Raw genomic sequence first — 23340 nt, 5'->3', positions numbered from 1 at the left:
CAGTTTTTGACCCGCAAATTGTCTTAAAATGTAAAACGGATAACTGGGGAACTCCAACTGTGGAAGTGTAAAAATATTTATGGCCTGTTTATACTGCCTGCACACCAGACCCAAGCTGATTAGTGTGCAGGCAGCTGTCTATTTTGGCTGCAGTGAGCCGGCGGTAGCACATCAGTCTCCACCCCCCGCTTTTTATTTTTTTTTTATTTTTTTTTGCAACTTCATTTGGTGTGCATGTAGTGGCACTTAATTCATGTCACCTCACAGCTGTGCGCTGCTGTGTGGTGCGATAAAATGCAGCATGTCTGCATTTTGTCAAAGGAAAAGATCCATAAGCCGCACATCAATGAAGTCAACCCATGTGCATGAAGTGATATGAATGGCATCCACAGCCTGGACTGCAGCTACGCCACGCCCCCAGTACATTTAGCTCTGCACCCAAAAATGGAACTTCCACTTTGAGGGAAGGTGGCCCCCCGACATGCCACATTTGGCATATAATTATTTTGGGTGGGGGGGGGAGCGGGTACCCTCTTTTTTAGAGGGTTCCAGCTCCCACTTCCTCCCGGCACACCATGGCACTGGAAGGGAGATCACTTCTCGGCAATCATCTGGTACACGTCACAGGTCCCAGATGATTGCCCGGCCATTCACGGCGCGCCCACAGTGACTGCTGGCACCACAGAGAGGAGGGGAAGACAATTAAGGCTTCGTTCCCCCGCATCGCTGGACCCTGGGACAGGTAAGTGTCCGATTAATAAAAGTCAGCAGCTGCAGTATTTGTAGCTGCTGACTTTTTACATTTTTTTTTTTAAGCAGCACTCTGCATGCTTAAGCTCCAAGGGGTGGAGCAAAATGTGTGTGGGGTGTGGCCTGGCTGGAGCACGAGCTGAGGCTGCCATTCAGCTTGCTTCATTCACATGGGTCTGCTTCATGATGTGCAGCTCATGGACCTTTTCCTTTGACATTGCTGCAGCTTGGTGCTAGGACGAGTTCCCTGTCCCTGCCTGCACTCACAGCGGTCTAGTCGGACTTTACCTCTCTACCCGAATGGCACCTAAATGTGTCTTATGTCTGCATTTTATCACAGCTCACTGCACCTCCAGGCTGCATTGCAGTGTGAATAGGGCACACTGAAAACCGTTTTTCTATGTGCCCTAGTGGAAAGCGGCCTCGTCCTAGTGCGATAAAACACCGGTCACCACAATGTGCGTGAATGTTCCTGTGGGAGAGGTACAAGATGGCCACTGGTTATCCTTGGATTCTCCAAATAATATTAGATGCCAGTGATTGCTTAAACTTTATTTAAACTTTTTATACAAGGCTTCCTCTGATTGGCAGAGGTGGACCTTCTCCATTATCTGTGTCCTCATTGGAGAGATTTCCCATTTTTTTTTGTGTTGACAAGTTAGAGGAAATCTCCCCAATCGGGACAAAGACAGCAGCAGATGACTCTATCCGAAACCAAATACAGAGACATGTGTAGACTTTCTTTTTTAGATGTTAAAAAAAAAAAAATCCTTGCATCCCTTCCAACTCTGTCCATTTGTGGAAATTGTGGACCCTGGGGGCACACTGCACCCCCCCTAAAAAAACAAAACACATTTTATTAAGGTACACAGGGTGCCATGTCATCTTGCTGCCTCTCACCGTTTGCACTTGCCAGCAATTCTTCTTGATTGTCAGAATGACAGCCCGGATTGGCTGTGTGAATGCAGCAGCTTTAGAAGTTGCTGCTGTCAAAGTCTGATACAGTGTTTCTGAACATTGTAAGGAGATAAAGGGATACAGCGTTATTTATCATCATTGTTTAGATGCAGATTAGATACAAAGTAACAATGTTACTTTTGTATCTACGTTTTATTTATTTATTCTTCTGCAGATCAAATGGATGAGCTTCAATATGTGGGTGATGCCAGTTAAAGCAACCTGGCAAATAAAAAAACATGTAAATTAAAAATGTGTTTCTCTTTAACCCGTTATTAACACGTAGTTTACCATAATTTACTTTCTCCTTCCCCATCTTTGCTTAAAGAGGAATTGCAGTCTGCTCACATAATTTGAAATAAAAACATCTGAAATTTCCCTCCAACCACTTTGCTTATTATTTTATATATACTGTATTTTATATATACAGAAATCTCCCTCCACTGAGTCTGGCTGCATCCATTGTAACTGTGGGCAGCTGGAAGCTGCTGCCTGTTCACTTCCTGGATTTACACAGACACACAGAGGCACACCTCCAGCTCTGCAGTCCTGTAACTCTCATTAGCCCTCTTATAAATCATCTCCCCCCCCCCTCCCTTCCTGGCAAACGGTGAGAAAGAGAGCTGTGTATGATGTCATAAGTCTAGGCTAATGACCAGACAAGTAACAGGAAGTGGGCTGTATAAGGTTTTTATTGGAAAAAGAAATGTTTTACTATCCAAAGTTAAAACAATAAGGGCAGAAGATTTAATAGATGGAAAGGTGAAAAAAAAAATGACTGAAGGTCCGCTTTAAGAATCGCTCATCTAATACTATATGCCAGTGCTGCTGATTAGCCTGGTGGCAAGAATTATTTTTTCATTTTTGTTTGCTAAACTTTTTTAGTGTCGTATTTTTTATTTTTTATTTTTAAAACACACAATTGAGGGAAAGCCTTTATTTCATCTGTAAAATAACTTTACGGTGTTTCGTACCAGAATCATAATTTGAATATCTTTTTAAAAAGGACGTTTTTTTTTTTTTTTTTTTTTTTAAATCAAGCAGTTTTTAACTACAAATAATAATATATTTTTTTAAAACCAACACTGATCAAAATAAAAAAAGCCTTACTTGACATAAAAATAAATACACATATATCTATGTATAAAAAAAAAATAATAATATATATATATATATATATATATATATATATATATATGTACATATAAAATATTTGTTTGTGTGTAAGATGATAATCTATTGGTAAGTTAATGGACCCAAAGTAGAAATGTAGAAATTGCTCTGGTCCATACAGGGTTGAGAGCTGAACTGATAGATGAGAAATGAGCAAGTGCTTTTTAAAAGGCTAGGTTTACCTTTTTGTAAAAGTTGTATTCTTTTTTTTCCCACAGGAGCCAGCAAAGCATTTGCACCCCCACGATCAGTGGATTGTGAGTGCAATGTCAGGCTTCTGCACACCCTCCTTCAGCTTTCTGCCTTGTACCTCTGTTATGGGCGTTCAGTTAGCACACTCGTGTTCAGTCGGTCCTTCCTCCTGTTACTGATTACTGCTCTTGTAGTTCATTGAGAACTTCAAGTCCATCTGCCGTGGTGCCAGATGAGACTTGTAGCTTATTCATTCACAGACCCATGCGAATGAATGACACGGCTGTGGTGAGCCCTGAAAGGGAAAAAGAACTCACGCATACCATTGTGGGATGGGAGGTGGGGGGATGTGTTGTGGGAGCAAAAGGGGGTTGCATATGAACATGTCACATGTTGTTATATCGTAAACACGTGTGTAAGGTGTCCCAGTGGATGAACCTAATATAGGGAATACCCTCTTATAAATATAAACAGAAACAGAACTTGCTATCATTTTTCCTCTCCTCCACTTTCCTTTTTTTTTTTTTTTCCAGACTTTATTTTGATGGACCCTTTTAGGGCTACAAGCTGCGGTGAACAGTTATTTGTTTTTATTGTCAAGTCACATTGCGGTTGATTTACTAAAACTGGAGAGTGCAAAATCTGGTGCAGCTGTGCATAGAAAGAAATCGCTTCCAGTTTTTTTTTTTTTTTTTTTTTTGTCAAAGCTTTATTGAACAAGCTGAAGTTAGAAGCTGATTGGCTTAAATGCACAGTTGCACCCTCCGGTTTTAGTAAGGACCCCACTTTGTAACAACAATCTCAGCATATCTTGCTTTGTCTCCTTTCAGCTGTATTACCACGGGGAACCCATCAATGTAAATGTCCACGTGACCAATAACTCCAGCAAAACCGTCAAGAAGGTGAAAGTGTCCGGTATGAGATGTATATGTTTTTTTTACTTTTGTCCCAGTAATTTGTGTTCAAATTGTTCCTCGGCAGTTATTGATTCACATTGATTATTGATTTCATGATGGCTTTAATGCAAACCTGCTCATGTTATACATGTCTAGTACAGGAGACACGACCATAACCAGAAGCAATGCTTGTAATCGAGAGCAGTTTGTGGTTGGCCTAATGCAAAAAGCTGGCCATACACTCATTGAAATTCTGCTTATTTAGCAGGGACCAACCAAACTTCAATCAGTGTGTGGCCTCCCCAACTTGACAGAGGTCGAAGGGACATGTCGGGAACATTTTACGACAATCAGTGGCTGCAGCCGCTGATCAGTGTATTCTGACAGCAACAGGTGCCACTGTCAGAATTCATTGTCCCAGTGGTTGGAAGAATCTGATTGAGAAAAAAAAAATCTGTGTATGACCAGCCTAAGGTCCGAGTCCACACTGGTGTTCTGCATTTTGGCCGCAGCGATGTATGTGCAGATGTATGTAGATGTATGTGCAGTTTGTGTGCATTTTACATGCATTTTTAGCCATGGTTCCATTGTCTTCTATTAGGCTGTGCGTTTTTGCCACATATCGAAAGCGCACCAAAAGTCCTGAATGCTGCATCTTTAGTGCGCTTTCATAAAACTCTGAAAAAAAAAAAAAAAACTTGCGACCCAATAGCATTCACGTGACCCAGGCTAAAAAACACGTGTACAATTCACATAAACTGTGCATATACCCGTGCTACGGCCAAAAAGCAGTGCACCAGTGTGAACCTAAGAGAATTTATATTGGTTGATCCTGATTAGATATCCTAGTACAGTATACAGCCGACCAATAGAGGCCTGAGAATCATTAACAAATCAGTATGTGAACAACAAATGAGAATTTCAAGTAACATGTAAATGATTAGACAGGACACTGTATTTTCCAATTTCATGCCATGGAATACTGACCGGCTTTAGCTTCATCTGCCTTAAAGTGTACCTAAAAGACCAGAACAAAAACACATATTGCCCCTTATTGCCAGCCAGGGGTTTGTTTTATAATCTACACTGTATTAAAATGTCGAAATGAAAAAAGGAAGTGCTTTTGTGGTTTTCTGACTAATAAGTTCTTTTGAGAGATTTCAAACATTCCAAAGATTGCCATAGTGGTTAGAATGCAACATCCTGCAATATACGGTAAACATGTGTGTGTAACCCGTCTTATTTCTTCCCTGCAGTCCGGCAATACGCAGACATCTGCCTGTTCAGCACAGCACAGTACAAGTGCCCAGTCGCTCAGATTGAACAAGAGTGAGTCCTTCATCATCTACACTCCTATCTCCTCTATTCTCTGCACATTGGGGGGGGGGATTCACAAAGCATTATAATGGTGCAGGAAGCTAGTGCAGGTGGCGTGGGCTGTATTAACAAGGCAGATAGCTCTATTTTAGGTCAAGCTGTGCCATCCACGCTTGTTACTTTTTCAGAGTGCAGAAGAAATAGGCATGGGTTCCATGCCTAATTAACAAGGGGATCGCTGCAGTTTTCGATATAGAAAACTAAAGCAAACACCCGCCAGACTGGACTTGGCGTCCCGAATGTGAACTGTCTGCTGGTAACCTGGAAGAGACAGCTCGCATGTCTCTCTGCCCCTGCAGTGAACACACTACATGGCAGAGCCTGCATAAAGGCAGGGAAATGAGCTTTTCCTGCCTATAGCCAGGCTCTGCCATGTAGTGTGTTTACTGGATGCGGAGAGAGGCATGCAGACAAAATTTTATCCCCCCGGCACTCTAAGCAGCCTTAAACTGGCACTGGTCCTGGATACATCCCAATATACAAACCCCTCTGGATACCCTCCACCCTAATATACATATCCTCTAGTTTATCCCACCTACTCCAGAGGAATCCACCCCACAAACATACCCCAGTGCATGCCCTTCTGATCGCATCCCACCTCACCCAGATACTCCCTACTTCCATCACACCTCCCCCAGGTTCCCCCACATACCCTCACTCTGATGACACTCCCCATCCTGAATACATACCCCCATCCCCATTCACCCACATACCGCCAACCTAATCACACAACCTCGGATACCCGCTCCCGCCTCTGATCACACCCTCAGATCCCTCCACTCTGATCATAACCCCCTCACATACATCTTGGGTTTGTAACTGGTGATTCAAAGGGGTGATCCTTTTTCCAACTCAATGATTCTGTTTTTTGATTTATTTATTTTTCTGACATGTTGGTGTTCTATCTTTCGCTTGGTTGTTTTAAGTCGCATTGAGTAAATACATCTGGATAAAATAAAACCTGCCTGTCATCTTTTCAGGCTGCAAAGCAACAAAATGTGATTATTTTAAAGGGGGGCAATTCTTTTCTATACCCACTGTATAAGGAATAGTAAGTAGCACACAGTCTAGGGTGAAGGATGACACTTTACTGGAGTGAAAGTGGCCGTATTTTTTTCAGGCGCAATTTTTAGCGCTCTAGTGCCTGGAAACCGCCCCAGTGTGAAAGGGGCCTTAATGAGTAGCAAGCAATGGTTAAGTGAAGCAAAAATGTAGCCAGGAAGGTCAGAGATGGGGGTCAAGCAATCAGTTTATATATACACAATGGGGTTGAATTACTAAAACTGAAGAGTGCAAAATCTGGTGCAGCTCTGCATAGAAACCAATCGGCTTCCAGGTTTTATTGCCAAAGCTTAATTGAACAAGCTGAAGTTAGAAGCTGATTGGCTACCATGCACAGCTGCACCAAGGTTTTCACTCTCCAGTTTTAGTAAATCAACCCCATTGATTGCAGTCATAAAGCAACATAGCTATTCAATCTTTACAAACTTTTTTTCCGCAGCTCAGCATACCATTCAGTTTCTTATGTCTCAATATATAGACGTTTGTCAGTAAGTTGGCAGAGATCAATCATCAGCAGTGAGATGTTGGAGATCACAAACTGACATTGTATGAATCGTACAAAGTGTAGGCATTCAAAAGTAGGAGAGGAGATATGGCACAGAAACAAAGCTGCGGAAAAGAAATCTACCGCTAGTGTCTTTGTTCTTCTCACTGCTTCACCTTCCTGTATGAGCTCGGTTTGTCCTCGTTCATCCAGAAGCCATCCTTGTAGTAGATGGCAGTAAAGTGTCCAGTTATTGCTGCTGTTTGTTTCACCGATTCCCTCAAACGCAGGTGCCAAGATGGTCTCACAGTACAAGAAGAGTCAGCTGGCTAGTTTAAATTACAATAATCGGCACAACAATACATGGGTTCCATATAAGGGCGTGATAATATCGCAGGTTGATGCGTTTCGTCTGCCAATCAGTGGACTTCTTCAGAACTCTATATTGTTTGCAGTCTTTCTGCAATTTCTATTCCTTCCCTTATTAGTGCTCCCAGTTCATCTTCTGCACTTCATTTAAATTTATTTTATGACTTTGCTATTCTTGTAATTTTCTTTTCCCTTTTTTCTTTTTCGTGTTTTCTTTTCCCTTTCTTTCCTTTCTTTCATTTCTTTCCTTTCTTTCTTTCTTTTCTCCCCTAAAACATTATCAGTGGTAAAGTATAGAATATAAAGATAATGGGAGGCAGATTAAAGAATAATAAAAAGGGTGAATCCATGTAGGATTCACAATTTCTCATGTACTCTACACATTTAGTTTGTCCCCCTTTTCTTCTTCTTGCCTTCACTTAATATGCTTTTTTTTTTTTTTTTTTTTTTTTTTTTTTCATTTCTCCCCCATTTCTCCCTTCCTCTTGCACTCCCCTAAATGTGGTGTTTTTTTTTTTTTTATTTTTTTTTTATTCCTCCAGTGACCAGGTGGCCGCCAGCTCTACATTCTGTAAAGTTTACACTCTGACTCCACTTCTGTCTAATAACCGGGAGAAGCGGGGACTGGCCTTGGATGGAAAGCTGAAGCACGAGGACACCAATCTAGCATCAAGCACCATGTATGTGTTGCATTATTTACACTGAGATGCACTTTTTGATACATGGCATATGGTATAACTCTGTTTATGCTCCTGTGTTTATAGTGTGAAGGAGGGATCCAGTAAAGAAGTGCTGGGAATTCTCGTCTCCTACAGAGTAAAAGTTAAACTGGTGGTGTCCCGTGGAGGGTGAGTACTGCTCATGATAAACAGGTGGAGTAGTGTGTTGGTATAGGCCGTGCCTTTACAGATTTAAAATTTCTCCCTCTCCAGGGATGTCGCGGTGGAGTTGCCTTTTGTCCTAATGCATCCAAAACCCCCGGAGCCATTGCCAAGGCCTATATCCGGTGAGTGGGTTCGGGGAATGCGATTGACGATCTTAAAAATGATATATAGATGGAGATAGATTTTTATATATATATATATATATATATATATATATATATATATATATATACATGCATAAATGCATACATACATCCTCTAGGATACAATATTATTGGGCTTTTTGATGCCAGCTTCCACTCAGGAAGGAGTGGCGGTGGGCTGAGGGTGGAAGGGGTGGTAGCCTCTTTAGATACAGTAACTTTGCCCTGAATTTGGCAAACGGAGTGATTGTCTCCTTTTTATTGAGCTCTCAAGACATGATGGCACAGATTGCCTATGTATTGCCCATGTTCATGAAATTATGTTCAGAAACTTCATTGTCCATTAAGGGCTGCCATAAATCACAAATAATAAACCCTGTCTCTGTAGACAGGATTATACCTGGTTATTTGGCACAAGGAAACTTTCTCAAGTACTAAAGTTAAAACACAGTTGAAATTTCAGATATTTTTTTGCCTGCCAAAAGAGTTTTTTTGTAAAATTCTGTGCAGCCAGTCTTATGATCCACACACCCCTGCCTAATAGTACGGTCAGGCCTTCTACGTGCCTTTAATAGAAATCCACCCTGAAGACTTGTTGTGGGGACACTCTGAGAAAAGGAAGAGGTTAGAGCGCTGGATCAGGACCCCAGGAGAGGAGGCTCGAGGCCATAATGTGCAATGCTATTGTACCGAGTAGGTAAGTATAACATGTTTATTTTTTTAATAAAAAATGCTTTACCAACACTTTAATTCACATTTTACTGCACATTTTACCAAGTAGTTGAGTTCCTGGAGTGAAGTGTATACAAACCATTAACTTCCTGTTGATCCTGCCAGAAATCGTAATGCCTGATCTGATAACGAATATCTGCACTGTTATCAGTTAGAATTAATAATGATGAGAGTGATCCGTGCAGACTTCTAACACATTAATATAAAGTTAAATTCAAAATATAAATGAAATGCTCCAAAATACTGTGTAAAGGTGAACACAATTGCTGAAATCCAAAATAAAAATGTGTACATCAAAACAGTCCAAATCACAATGATCAAATCAAAGTGATAATAATTATAAGTGTCCATAATCTTGGTGAATCTTCTAGATAAACACTTACACTGAAATTGATGTTAATCTTCGTGACTAGATAGTCGCGTAATGCTCCCAGAGCCCTTGCCTCCAAATGGAGAAAAATATACCTAATGCCGCGTACACCCGATCGGAAACTCCGCCAGCACAACTCAGATGAGAGATTTTTGTCAGAAAATGCGACTGTGTATGCGCCATCAGTCTTTTTCTGGTGGAATTCCAGCCAGCAAAAGATTGAAAGCATTTTCGCAATTTTTTGGTCTGGAAAAGTTCCTATCCGAAAATGCGATGGTCTGTACAAATCCTGACGCGCACAATTCCTACACATGCTCGGAAACAATTTGATGCATACTTGGAAGCATTGAACTTCATTTTCTTGGCTGATCGTAGTGTTCTATGTCACGGCGTTCTTGACGGTTGAAATTTCAGAGAACTTTTGTGTGACCGTGTGTATCCAAGATTTTTCCGACGGAAAAAAAAGCTTGTGTGTATGGTGCATTAGAACGATATCCTGGGGTGGGATCACGTGTATGCCGTCCATGTATCCAATCAGTGGATGGTTATGGACGTGGTTCATGATCTGCTGAGTGAGCTTTCTCACTGTTGACAGCTTGATTGGCCTCCAAATCTCGTGGTTCCGTTATGGACATTTAATGTTTACCATTAAAGGGAATAAAAGAAAACCGGCCTCCCATAGTGTAATATGTAAAGATAATACAGTTTATTGAAAATGCCAAGTCGCCTCTTACATTAAAAACGTTAAAATTGCACTTATCTGTGTGTAGTTGCATATCAAACGCGCTCCTTGCATGACTTCTGGTCTATCAGACTTCAGTCCACTCCCCGAAAGTCTGAGAGACGGAAGTGATGCAAGGAGCATGTTTGACACACAACTACACACAGATAAGTACAATTTTAACGTTTTTAATGTAAGCAGCGACTTTGCAATCCATCTGCTGATGGAACAGAGCCTTGGAGGTGCTCTGCACATGCACAACTTGGTGTGTATTGTTTTTTTGGGGAGGATGCATGTGATCAGCACAGGGCCAATCAGCATTGTCCAGACAGAGGGTCAGGGGTCTTGCAGCCTCATAGGACAGTCGGAGGAGAATGAAAACTCCTCCTACAAGCTTTAACCAGACACTGATAGAAGTCACAAAACTGCTATATACTGCTGACGAGAAAAGCGCTTTATATTTACTAAAATAATTGCATTTCCATGCTCTGCGTTCTTTGGGGGACCAGATATAGTAAATGCAGGGTCCTGACAAAGCCTGAGTGCTTTCACACTGGGGGCGGTGCGCTTGCAGGATGGAAAAAGAAAGTCCTGCAAGTAGTGTCTTTTGGGGCGGCGTGTAAGCGCTGTGTATATACCACTCCCAAAAAACGTCCTGCCCATTGAGATGAATTGGCAGCGCTGCCAAAGTGCCTGCCAAGTGCTTTGGCAGCACTGCCACACAGGCAGTATTAACCCTTCCGGCCGCTAGCAGAGGTTAAAAGTGCCCTGCTAGCGGCCGAATAGCACCGCTATAACAGCGGTAAATTGCCGCTAAAACTAGCAGCACTTCACAACTGATGCCCGCACCCCCCCACTGGGAAAGGGGTCTTTAAGTTTGTAAGAACACACCATATTTCATTCTAATGTGCTCAATCTCTTTTTACTTTCAGAGTTCCCTCAGACAGATGTGCCTGTTGACACAAATCTCATACAATTCGAAACAAAGTAAGTTCACACTTTATTGGTTCATGTTCTCAGTGGTGTCACGGGGTTTTACAGGCTGGAAAGATTTCAGTGGGGCGTCCAGACCATAGATTGGCTTAACTTTGTACCAAAAATTGCCGAGCTTTGACCAGAGATGACTAAAGGGGCATTATAACAGATAACCGGGAGGAGCTAAAGGAATAATAAGTCCTCCAACCCAATCGGTGTGTAGCTCAGTAAAAATTCATATCTCATTCTATCACATACACTCAAAAAAGGGGGTTAGTCCTCATTTCGGGACAGTGGACGGAGCCTTGCAAATCATTACTTTATGCCCCATCAGTGTGTGTGTGTGCGTTCGCGCGTGTGTGTCTGTGTTTGTTTTTTTTTTTAAAGATATGTTTTTATTGATTTTCAAATAAAGGTTGTACAAAAAGAGAGAGAAAAAACACTCAATACATAAAAAGAAGACCTAGATAAACCACTCAATACATAAAAATAAAAAAAAACACATGGAAAACAAAAAAACAAAAGACGTCTTTCGTGTCTCAACAATGCAGATCAGCCAGAGCTGCTAGTTTATAGTACAATTATATTCTAATACTATACAGCCATTTATTCCAAACTCCATACAGGCTTTTTGACCATTGTCAGTACAGGGTGTGGAAACCTATAGCTTCTTAGAGTAGGGCTAAAGACCCAAATTGTGCAAACAAGGCGAAGCTTTCTTAGTAGAGTGCCAAGCATGTTTGGCAAATTGAGTGTCATGGCAGCACCCCATAAAAAGTGTTAGTAAAATACAGTATAGAACTATAGTTTCTGAAATAAAAAAAGTCAAAATCAACCTCAAACCGTTAGTAATTTAAGCCTAAAGGTACAGCCAAACCTCTTTTGCCCTACTATTCTTGTGGGTGACAGTAGTGCACTGCCAGCTGACGTCACACAGTCACAGCCAGTCTAGGCTCTGGCGAGATCCAAACTTGAATGTCAGGATCCACTCACATGCCTGACCGGCAGCTGAGCCAGCCGCACACACTAAGCCCTCTCCACAGTGTGGCGCTCCAGTGATCTCTGGTGGGGCAGAACAGAAAGCAGTGACTGACCATCCCCGACTCTCTGCTCACTGAAGACCAAGAGCAGAGTGATCTGCTGTCTTTGATTGCTCAGCTCTCGGTGTAGAGGTGGCGGGGGACAGATGCAGCATTGGATCAATTTTTCTCAACGCCTCTGGCCCCAGCAGCACATTCTTTACATTAGTCGGTTTTTTTCTTTCAGCCAGCAGCAGTCCTGCTGAGCTATTTTACTCGGGGAGACTTCCACGCTGTCGGAATACACCAGTCAGCTCTGAAGTCTATAGCCTGCAGCTTTGATCGAGCATGCAAAATCTGACAGGGGGGTTGTACAGAAATCAATCGATTGACTTCTATACAACCATAGTGTTAGTACATGGTCCCTGCTGAACGGGACAAACTTCGATCCCTGTATGGCCAGCTTAAAGTGGAGCGCCACCCAAAAAGGTGATGCTCTGTTTGTTTGCTTCCCCAAACCTCCCTCCGCTGCCACATTTGGCAACTTGCGGGGGGGATTGGATGCCAGTTAAAACCATGTACCCTCTCTCACTTCAGGATAAGATCACCACAATCGTGTGGTGATCTATGTAATTTCTGGTTCCTCCTCAGCATGATTCCTGCATGCGTAGTAGGAAACAGGCTGTGAAGCTGCAAGGCTTCACTTTGTTACCCTTACGCTACTTTCATGTGGGACGTTAGCAGTTAAGCGCTGCTAGTTTTAGTTTTAGCGCCTCTTTACCTCTGTAATAGCAGCGCTGTTCTGCACTTATAACACCCCACTAGCGGCCGAATAAAGGGTTAAAAGTGCCGAAGCGCTTTGCAGGTGCTTCGGCAGTGCTGCCCATTAATTTCAATTGGCAGGGGCAGTGGGAAAGCGCTATATACACCACTCCCGCACTGCCCCAAAACATTCTGCTTTTTACCTGTCCTGCAAGCGCACTGCCCCAGTGTGAAAGCACTCTGGCTTTCACACTGGGGTGGATTGAGAGGCGCTTTACAGGCGCTATTTTTAGCGCAAAAATGCCTGAAAAGCGCCCCAGTGTGAAAGGGGTTTTGGTGAAGATGCTGGCGCCTGCACTCGGAGCCGATGGATGGATCAGCTTGGGGTGCCAACATTGTGGGATAGGTAAGTCTTCTTATATTAATAGTCAGCAGCTACAGTATTTTTAGCTGCTGGCCTCCCCCCTAGGCTGGAACTCCTCTTTAAGCATGAGTAAGGGCCCTTTCACACGGACGTGTCCATGTACGGGCTCCGCTTTCCTGAGCACGGGATCACTCCGTCGATCCCCGTTGAGCAGGCAGATGACAGGTCTGTCTCGGCACTCTGTGCAGGGACAGACCTGTCAGAGCGCCGCTCTCCTCTATGGGGGATCAGATGAAGACGGGCCGTAGAGTCTGTTTTCATCTGATCCCCCAGACGGATGGAAAAATAGGGTTTCCATCTGTCACACTTTAGCGGATCGGAGAGGGTTGGATGTCAGCGGACATGTCACCGCTGACATCCCTCGACAACAAAGACCTGTATGGAGCGTCCGTTCCGGCCCATCTAAAAAAGCTGGCAGGCGGACCTGAACGATTTGCGAGCGTGAAAGGGGCCTTACTCTTGCAGCTATGTAAAAGGCTGCTCGTGTTCCTGCCTATATCAGTCCTAGCACACCACCTTCCCAGCTGCTTATAGGGTTCCATCTATAGGGATGTGTATACATGTGCTTGGCAGCTTTGCTGAGTGCAGTGGAAAGCATATGAATGAATAAGGTCCCATTTAGATGTTTGCATTGTGCTTGAACAGGTAACGGCTTAACAGGTTATGGAGGTAAAGCAAAGTACCTGTTGGCTTTTTCTAAATATATCTTTTTTTTTTTTTTTTATTTCTCTGTTCAGTTACCCTCAGGATGACGACATTGTCTTTGAAGATTTCGCTCGCCTAAGACTCAAGGGGTTGAAAGATGACAAGGAAGATGATGAAGCATACTGCTAGCCTTGCTTTCAGAGGCTGGGCCCCATTGCCACTGGAGACTCCGCCCCCTTTTCCACAAATGGATTTCATTCCCTCCTTCCTCTTATTTTTTCTTTTTTTTTTAAGCGGAGACCTTACACAATTACACACACACACACAGTGTATTGAAGGAGCAGGAAGTGTGTGTATGTACATAGGGACTCGCACAACACAATGGTGGGGACAGTAGAGTGTACACATTGCTGCACGGGCACTGTGATGGAGGTTGTTGTACATGTTGGTGTACTCTGTATTGTGATGTCATATGTGTACACCGCCATATACTTGAAAGTCTCTAATATATACATTGGAAACAGCAAGCTTATGCAGTATGGGGGGAGTTGTACATATGATAGGACCTATAGGAAATATACCTGTAGGTTCGGGGTGGGGTAGACATTGTAAATAAGAGGTGATTAAGGTGAACACCCAATGTGTTGCAGAATACATACCCAATCATGCATATACGCACACGTGTAACTGTCATCGCTGTGTGCATGAGTGACCTGCACACACAACCTGCACACAGTTTTTAGTGTGTTGATCATGCGTTTTTTAGTTATTTTTTGTCAATTTTGTATATATCTCCCCAGGCGGATCGGTACACTCATGGCACACCGTATGCTGCACTGCCACCCTGCACTTTCCCCCTGCCCCGCCAGTTTTTTATTTTTTTTATTTTATGTAGGACATAAACGCTGTGAATAAACAGGAGATGCAGAGGTGTAAGATCAAATCCTCGGGGGATGGATCTCAAGGCCAGTTAATGAGATAACTCGTGACATTGTGATTTTACTGGAGTTTTTAATTTTATTCTTTTATCAATTTTTTTTATTTTTTAAACCCGACTGAGGGAGGCGAAGGTGCGATGCTTCAGTTCCTGCTGATAAAGGAGGAGCGCGGGGGATTGCGCAGTCTCAGGGAGTCTTCGAACTGCCAACATCTCTTGTTAAGCCTTGCAGCAGGGCAATCCTAGATCTGCTGTCACTGGCTCCTCTGGGGAAGCGGCTAATTTTGCTTCTAATATGTGAATTTTCCAGGGTGGGACACTGTCATGTCCTCCTATTCGCACAAACAGGTGACGCATATCTGTCCCCTCCCAATCTTTTAAATATTTTTTTTTTGCCTTGATTCGTAATATATTTTGTCTTTTTGGATGTAAAATTATCTTTCTGTGTTGTTTTAAAGAGCTCCACAGGTTTTAAAACGCTTTATTTTTTATCTTTTTTTTTTTTTTTTTGCTACAAATATTAGGATGTGAGGATTAACAATAAAATCTGGTGTATGAATGTGGTCTTTTTTGGTAATCATCTTTGTGTTACATGCATTTTCTTTGTGATCCTTTGCTGCATGGGGCAAATGTGGCATATTAAGACCCCCATGCATACTGGGCATTTAGACCTGGTGCATGATACTCTGGAGTTTAGCTGCAGGCGAAGGGCACAGGTTACCAGTGCAGCCTTGCTGCTGGCAGCGTGTCCAAGCTCTAGGAGAGTCTGACAGCTGATGGGGCTGGATAGTGCATTTAGATATATAAACCTTTAGGGCAGTATCCACCCGTGGACCAATGCCGGGAATGAGCAATGCCTATGGTGGTAGCCAAGTGGGCACCTGCCCCGGTCACTGTATTGAAGGGGAGCGCTGCAGATTTGGATGCTCGTCCCACTCCTTACTGACAGGAGCGACTGCAGTTTTTACTCATGTCAGAGCAGCGGCCAATGGCTGCTGCTGCTGCTGAAGGGAGGATTCCGCTTTCTCCTTCCTCCCCAGCCTGCATGGTGCAGAAAAGGGCTTGAGCTGAGACAGAACTGTCCTCAGTCTCTGCAGTGCACTGCTGTGTCCTCCTCCCCCTCTCCCCGTTATGACTTGTCACTTGTCTTATGGAAGGACATGCTGTGAGTAGCAGTCTCCCAGTACAAGAGAACGTGGGGGCACCCTGACGGGGGACTCATCGGCTAGAATTGGGGGGGGGCATGTAATTCGCCATCTTCACCCTGGACATTGGATAACCTTATCCTGGCACTGCCTGCGTGCATACTGCCCTAAATATTCAAGATGCTTGGGCATGTGCAAGATGGAGCGCATAACATGTGCCTCATCTCATGCATACGTGCATACGCTGTGCAACATTCCTGTCAAAGTTTTAATTAAAAAAAAAAAATCCTTCCTGCGAGATCTCCAGGAGAAACTCTAATGCTGTCTCATGCATGTTCGAGATGAAGCCCATGATGTTGGTACACAGATCTTGTAGCAATAATACAGGATCTCCCTGAAGGCTCTAGTGATGTTGCCTTCCCAGGGAGCATCTGTGCAGCCGGGGCTAGTGCCTTCCTCGAACCAGGTGGTAGATGCAAAGAAAGTAAGTAAATCAGATGATTTCATATCAAAAGCAAAAGAGCCGCAAGTATATAAGCTGTGATTTCTTGGTTTTACATTTGGAAAGTCCATGCAGAAGTGAAAATGAGGTTTGGTTAACCTTGTAATCGGTGAAACAACAAGAGCCGTAGCCACCTCTACAGCTGCTATGAGTCCTAGGATTCAGAGGGGAGTGGGGTACATGCTGCTGGAGGATGCACAGCGATTTGAAGGCGCCGATGTTGGTTCCCAGGTTGAGGAAGGGAGTAACATGAGCCTAGAGAGAGGGGGTGCCCAAGAAAGACATGAAACTGGCAGTCATGTTTCCCCAGCTGCAGCATACTGCAAAGTTTGCTCCAGTGATGAGGGAGGGAATGATGAAGTCGCTGACTCTACTTGAATGCCTGAGAGGAGGAGGAGGAGGAGGCACAACTCCAATGAGGCAGGATGTCCTTTAAGGGCAGCCACCCTATTACATCACACCGCAGGTGCAGGGCGCTGCTGACTTTTAAAGGTTCTTTGGTGTGGGCCATTTTTGACACGCGTGCAGCAGATCACACCATTGCTGTTTGCAACCTATGTCTGAAGTGGACCAAGAGTGGCCAGAACAGCAGCCGCTTGGGCACCACACGCTTGACCAGACATATGACGACCTGCCATGCAGTCCATTGGCAACAGCACTTGAAAGACCCACATCAAAGAAAAAGGCGGACTTCTCCTTGCTTCTCATCTGGGATATCCAACCCACTATATCTCCAGTCCTCTCAAAAACTTACACTGAGAGGAATGAAGGTATAGTAATAGGTGTCCCAAGTACTTGCAGCCAATCTGCTAGCAGTACACCACCATCTGATTTTAGCAGGCAAATTTCCCTACCCCAGTTGCTGAACCGTAAAAAGAAATTCGGTTCCAGCCATCCACATGCTCAGTGTCTGAATGCTAGCTTGACCAGATTACTAGCACTGCAACTGCTGCCTTTTTAGCTGGTAGACTCTGCCCCCTTTTATGAATTTGTGGAATGTGCTGTACCTCAGTGACAGGTTCCAAAACGCTATTCCTGCATGTGGAAGGCAATGTTTTGGCTTCGTTGGTAGGGTTGCCATCTGTTTTCTCCCGGACAGTCTGGTTTTTGAATGATGTGTTCGGGTTTACTTCTGCCCCAGACCCGGACACATCATTCATATGGACTGCACCGAGAGTGACATGTCTCCCCTCTCCCTGACAGCAGCTTGGTTCAGCAGAGCAGAGTGTCAGTGTGTCAAAGCTTCTCCCCTCCTCCCTTCTCTACATACACGAGGAGGAGGGGGGAGCAGGGATGTGCTGATATCAGGTCTGTAGAAAGTTTTTTTTTTTTTTATGCTCCTGTAGAGGGAGGGAAGAACAACAAGGTAGAAAATATGTGGAGTGATGGAGGGGCTAGGAGGATATGTGCTGGGGGGGGGGGGGGGGGGGGGGGCTTTGGCAGGGGGAAGATATGCTAGAAGTGAGGATTGGATTTAAAATCTGGCAACCTCTCCTTGCACGATCTCTGTACCTTGCAAAGCACCCCTCCAGCACATATCCTACCCCCTTACCCCTCCCCCTTGCACTGTCCCTCTTTCACAAAGCACCCCTTAGCACATATCTGCCCCCCAAGCACCTCCAGCACATATGGGCACAGAGGCTGTATGCTTGGCACAGGCTGCATTTTATGGGGCACAGTGAGACTGCAATTGATGTTTTTTTTTTTTTTTTCCAGAATTTTTTCAGTTTGTTTGCACCCTCCCCCAAAAAACTTTGAGCACCAGCCACCACTGCCCCCATGCACATATCTAACTCTTCCCCACCCCCCTGCTAGTACTAGCCCTCTCCCCAGGACATATCTGGCCCCTGCATTCCATGCAGAAGGCTCACAATTGAGCCACATGCACTGTTTGCTCCGGTGAGCTATGCTCCACATTACTACTCTTTTAGGCCACGAAAAGTGTCCCAGGACTTTTACAATCTCATAGCGTATACCCCCCCCCAAAAAAAATGCTGCCGCTAAAGTTTTTGGGCTTGCCTTGAAGAAAAGGTTGCAACCCTACTCGTTGGACAGGGTGGTCAGCAGTAAGGTGCATATTACCGTTGACTCATGGTCCAGCAGGAATGGGCAGGGACGTTCCCTTTCCTTCACGGTGCACTGGGTAACTGCTGGCAGCTGGGAAGGATGCAGAACAGGGTTCAGTATTGTTGGAGCTTGTTCCGCCACCATGCCTCCAACATGCTAGTGGTGATTCTGTCACAGCTCTCTCCTCCACCCCTTTCTCGTCTTTATCGTCTCGCTCTATGGCTTCTTCTGCAGATTTGTCCTCTGAACCAGCGGTGCTAGTAAGCGTTCAAGGGGCTATGCAAGCAGTCAAGCAAAAAGATGCCATGCGTTGCTTGAGTTGGTCTGTGTGACAGAAGGTCCCTCACACTCTGCTTGAGTGTTTCCATCAGTATACCGCTTCCTAACTCCTGGAACACAAGTCCAATGGATCTGGCTATAGGAACCCCCAAGAACTAGACAACACCAGTCTTGGAGTACATCAGGAATAGTCTTTTATTTGAGATCTCACACAAATATATACAGCAGGATGGCTAAAACCTAAACTAATTAGCATGAGCCAATTATCTAATCATTGACCAGACTAGTTGTCTGAGAGATAAGACTATTCGGGGTAAGACTTTGTCTCCTAGCTCACTGACTGACTATCCAATACACATTACCATAAACTTCAACACAGGGTTAATTAGCACAACAACAATGTGTGGAATACTCTTACAAGCCAGACTAGACTCATTTACACAACAGACAGGTGTCTGGAGTTGATGATATTAGCATCTAACAGTTTGTGTCCCAACAGTATGATTCAGTCACTAATGAAAATATGGCATATACATATCCAGAGTCTGTGTTTCTTGGGGGGGACATGGACCTGAATCCAAGTAACACCACCTCAGAGGTTCCCAGGCATACAGCTCACAAAGAGCACTGTTCCCCCAAATGCCAGGGCCCATAATCGGTGGGCAAGAGGCTTGTGTTCAGTCCCCTCCAAAAGCCTTTGTCCCGGCTAGGTCTGTCACAGCCTGCTTAGGGGACAGGAGTCGCAGGAGGCAGAGCTTCTGTCACCTCTGCAGGGGCAGGCTCAGGGTTGGTTGACGCCACACCAGCTTCAGCCAGGAATAGTTGTATGTGACAATGGCACCAACCTTCTCTCCATCCTCCGTCAGGGACACTTGACCCATATTTCATGTTTGGCATACGTCTTGAATTTGGTGGTGCAGCGGTTCTTGAGCAAGTATCCAGGCTTACAGGATCTCCTGAGACAAGCCAGAAAAGTCTGTGGTCATTTCTGCCAGTCTTACAATGCCAGTGCTCGGCTGGCTGACATTCAAAGGGAATGCAACCTGCCCACCAACTGCCTCATTTGTGACATGCCCACCAGGTGGAACGCAACATTGGCAATGCTGCAGCAGCTGCACACCCAGCAGAGAGACATGAATAAGTAAGTACCTGTGCTTCCTTTCGCCACACCAGTGGATACTGGTCAAGGATGCATGCACTGCCCTGTCACCATTTGAGGAGGCCACAAGGATGGTGAGCAGCGACAATGGATGCATCAGTGACACTGTCCCTCTAGTCTTCTTGTTGGAGCACACGCTTTGTGGAATAATGGACAGGGCACTGGAGGCAGAACAGCGGGAGGAAGAGGATGATTTCCTTACCTCTCAAGGCCCCCTTTATCCAGCTAGCATTCCTGCGGGCCCTCCAATCACATAGGCGGAGGAGGAGGATAACACTCAGCAGTCTTCAAGTGATGGTTTTCAGTCCCCAGAAATCCAAGGAGTTATATGTGACTGGGAGGAGTTAGTTATAGATCATGTGATCCTTAGTGACCCAGAGGACTCAGAATCGAATGCCTCTGCAAACTTACATTGCATGGCCTCCCTGATTCTCCCTAAGGCTGAAACATCTTCAGGAGGCCTTTAAGAAAGGTTTGTGAAATGCATTTCCAGACCCTGGGAGGTTACAATTTCCTGGTGCTGAACGTGTTGCTGAGGCTCCGTTCAGTCAGAGGAAAAGCGGTGGAGAAGGTGGCTGGCTGACCGATGCTTTTAAACAATTTTTCCTAAGGCATCTTTCAGGACAGCACCTGAGATAGTGTCTCCTCCCACCGAAGCATAGGAAACACCCTTTTTCCTCCAGATCTTTAAAGGGAGGCACCTTCCCACCACACCTCAGTTTTTCTGTTTCCTCTGGCCTGGAGGGAACATCTTTTAAAATAAGAATCAGTATCTCTTGGGTGCTCCTGAGAGACAGGGCTCCTCTCCATTTATTTTTTCCTCCTAGAGACCCTCTGTCCTACCAAGGCAGTGGTAGCAGTAGCGTCTCCGTCTCCTCTTCTCCCCTTAGTGCTCGGGGAGAGCTGATGATCCAGTGGCCTGCACGATCCTGGAGGCGGCAGCATACATGTGCCGCCACCATGTTCTTTCCGAAAAGTCGCACCGGAAGTGACAAAGCAGGTCACCGGGTTGGCAAAAACGTCATGTCCGGTGAGGATGCCAAGGGGAGGAGGCAGGACAGGTGCTGGTGCCTTTTTCCGGCCCGGGGAAGCGGCGTGTAAAGTCACAAGTGGAGCGCTGCACACCCGCAATGGAGGAGTCGGCGTCTGCAACAGTAGGGACAGGCATCAGCAAGGCTCAGGTAGGAGGCAGAGGTTTAAGCCTTTTTTCCTTTACCTGGGGTTTTTGCGTCTTTTTTTTTTTCCTTCCCCCCCCCCCCCCCCCTAGTGGCAAAGGGCCTGTCTGGGCACTGGGCTGACTGGTTTCTTCCTATCTGTGCAAGCTGTGTGGGTGATCCTTTAAAGCAAAGACCGGGTCTCCCTGATGCCATGTACATGGTTTTCCCAATAGGAATTGATTCAGTCGGAAAGATTTAAAACATGTTCTATTTCTAGGTCCAATGAAGCCCGTACACGATCGGAATATCTGATGAAATGATTCAGTCTGACCCTTTCCGCCGGAAAGTCCCTGTCGTACATGGCATAAGGGTGCCCTGGTTTTTTTTATTCCCTTTTTTGTCTCCTCTCATAGGCCCAAAGCTCGGACCCAGGCAAAAAGAGATGTCCTCCTTGCAGGGCCAAGATGGGAGAAAATTGGAAGAAAGCACTATGCAGTACTTGCATCACTTCTTTAGTTAAGGAGAAATCGGCTTCTGTTTGTGATGACCTGGTTGCCTCTGTAAGGAAGGAATTATATGCCACGATTCAGGCCTTTCGTGACTCATTAGTTAATCTGGCTGTTAGCCAGCCATCTACTTCAGAGTCTTCCCAGGGTATCTTTCTATCCCGGTGTTGGGAACTCTAACTGAAGGCCCTTTAAACAGGGAAGAGCAGTCCCCAGCACCCTCTGAAAAAGACTTCAGAAGAGGAAGCTGAGGTAGCCCCCTCCAAATTTAAGTTATCCCTGGAAGAGGTGGACGGGCTTCTTCAAGCTATTCGTTACACTTGCCTTAAGTGAAGTAAAGATGGAATCATCTCTTCATGACATTATGTATGCAGGGTTAAACTAACCTAAGGTTTGGACTTTCCCAGTTCATTCGGTCATTTCTGACACCATTAAAAATGAATGTCAGGATCAAGAGAGAAAACCTTTTTTCTCCAAAGCCCACAAGAGACTTTGTTTTGAGGAGGACCCCTCTGCAGTTTGGAACAAAGTACCCAGGTTGGATTCTGCTTTTTCCAAGGTCTCGAGATCCACCCATCTGGCTTTTGAAGATATGGGGGTTCTAAAGGATCCAATGGATAAACGTATGGATCTTTTGCTCAAGAGATCTTGGCAATCAGTCATGAGCAATTTAAAGCCAGCAATGGCTACAACATGTGTAGCCAGGAATCTGAAATACTGGATTTACCAACTAAAGTCCCATATAGTGACAGATTCTCCCAAACAAGATTTTATATTATTTTTCTATCCTATCCTCTGCAGTTGCATATATAGCAGATGCTTTGGCTGAAGCAATTAAAATGTCAGCTAGATCAACAGCCTTGACAAATTCTGCGAGGAAGAGCTTTATGGCTAAAGACCTGGCCAAGTGACACAGAGTCAAAAAGCAAACTTTGTGGGATTCCCTTTTAGGTGACCTTCTTTTTGGCCCTGATCTAGATAATATTCTAGACAGGACTGCCGATAAGAAAATGTCCTTCCCAGTCAAAGAAAAAGCAGGCCCCAAAGTGTCTCTTTCAACTTTAGAAAGCTCAGGACAGCAAGCTTCAAGGCAGAAGAAAATCTGGTCCTCGCAAAAGGTAAGGGCGGAATTCTTTTCCGTCATCCTACACAAGCCGAAAAACCCCAATGACTCGACCCGGCGGAAGGCTACAAGATTTCCTTCCGCAGTGGTCAGGGGTAACAAGAAATCAGTTTATTCTGACCACTCTCTTGCAGGGTTACACAGTGGAATTTACCGAATGCCCCCCAAAAAGGTTTTCGGTGACAAATACACCAACAGTTCCAGTAAAAGCCCTGGCCATGAAGTCCTCTTTAGAGGAACTGATACAGCAGGGAATGGTGATCCAAGTGGCATCAAAAGAATGCAGGAGGGGTTCTATTCCCACATCTTCCTGGTAAAAAAACCAACAGGAAAATTTCAATTGATTATCAATCTAAAGCCTCTGACTAGATCCATCAAATACAGAAGGTTCAAGATGGACTCAATCTTTTCAGTCAGAAATCTTCTGACTCCGTGTAGCTTCATGGTGTCAATAGATTGCATATCTGCATATCCCAATTTCACCCAGTCCCAGAAATATTTCAGGTTGCCGGTAAGGATGGAGGGTGTGA

General features: G+C 44.6%; 1 protein-coding gene across 2 annotated transcripts in view; it reads left to right on the top strand.

The window, feature by feature from the left end:
• ARRB2 (arrestin beta 2) overlaps positions 1 to 15431 on the top strand; it is a 113140-nt gene extending 97709 nt beyond the window's left edge. For both annotated transcript variants that reach the window (XM_077470494.1, XM_077470493.1), the window contains 7 exons: positions 3903 to 3987; positions 5225 to 5297; positions 7803 to 7940; positions 8025 to 8108; positions 8193 to 8266; positions 11043 to 11097; positions 14028 to 15431. In XM_077470494.1, coding sequence (XP_077326620.1) covers positions 3903 to 3987; positions 5225 to 5297; positions 7803 to 7940; positions 8025 to 8108; positions 8193 to 8266; positions 11043 to 11097; positions 14028 to 14124 — 606 coding nt within the window. In that variant the 3' untranslated portion in view covers positions 14125 to 15431. The remainder of the gene's footprint in view (positions 1 to 3902; positions 3988 to 5224; positions 5298 to 7802; positions 7941 to 8024; positions 8109 to 8192; positions 8267 to 11042; positions 11098 to 14027) is intronic.
• The last annotated feature ends 7909 nt before the right edge of the window (positions 15432 to 23340 follow it).

This window comes from Lithobates pipiens, unplaced genomic scaffold, assembly GCF_037356315.1.
Source record: "Lithobates pipiens isolate NorthernLeopardFrog02 unplaced genomic scaffold, aLitPip1_a1.2 Scaffold_8, whole genome shotgun sequence".
In the NCBI taxonomy this organism is placed as follows: Eukaryota; Metazoa; Chordata; class Amphibia; order Anura; family Ranidae; genus Lithobates; species Lithobates pipiens.
Note: the sequence above shows the minus strand (reverse complement) of the source record. Positions and strands in the feature narration are given on the sequence as shown.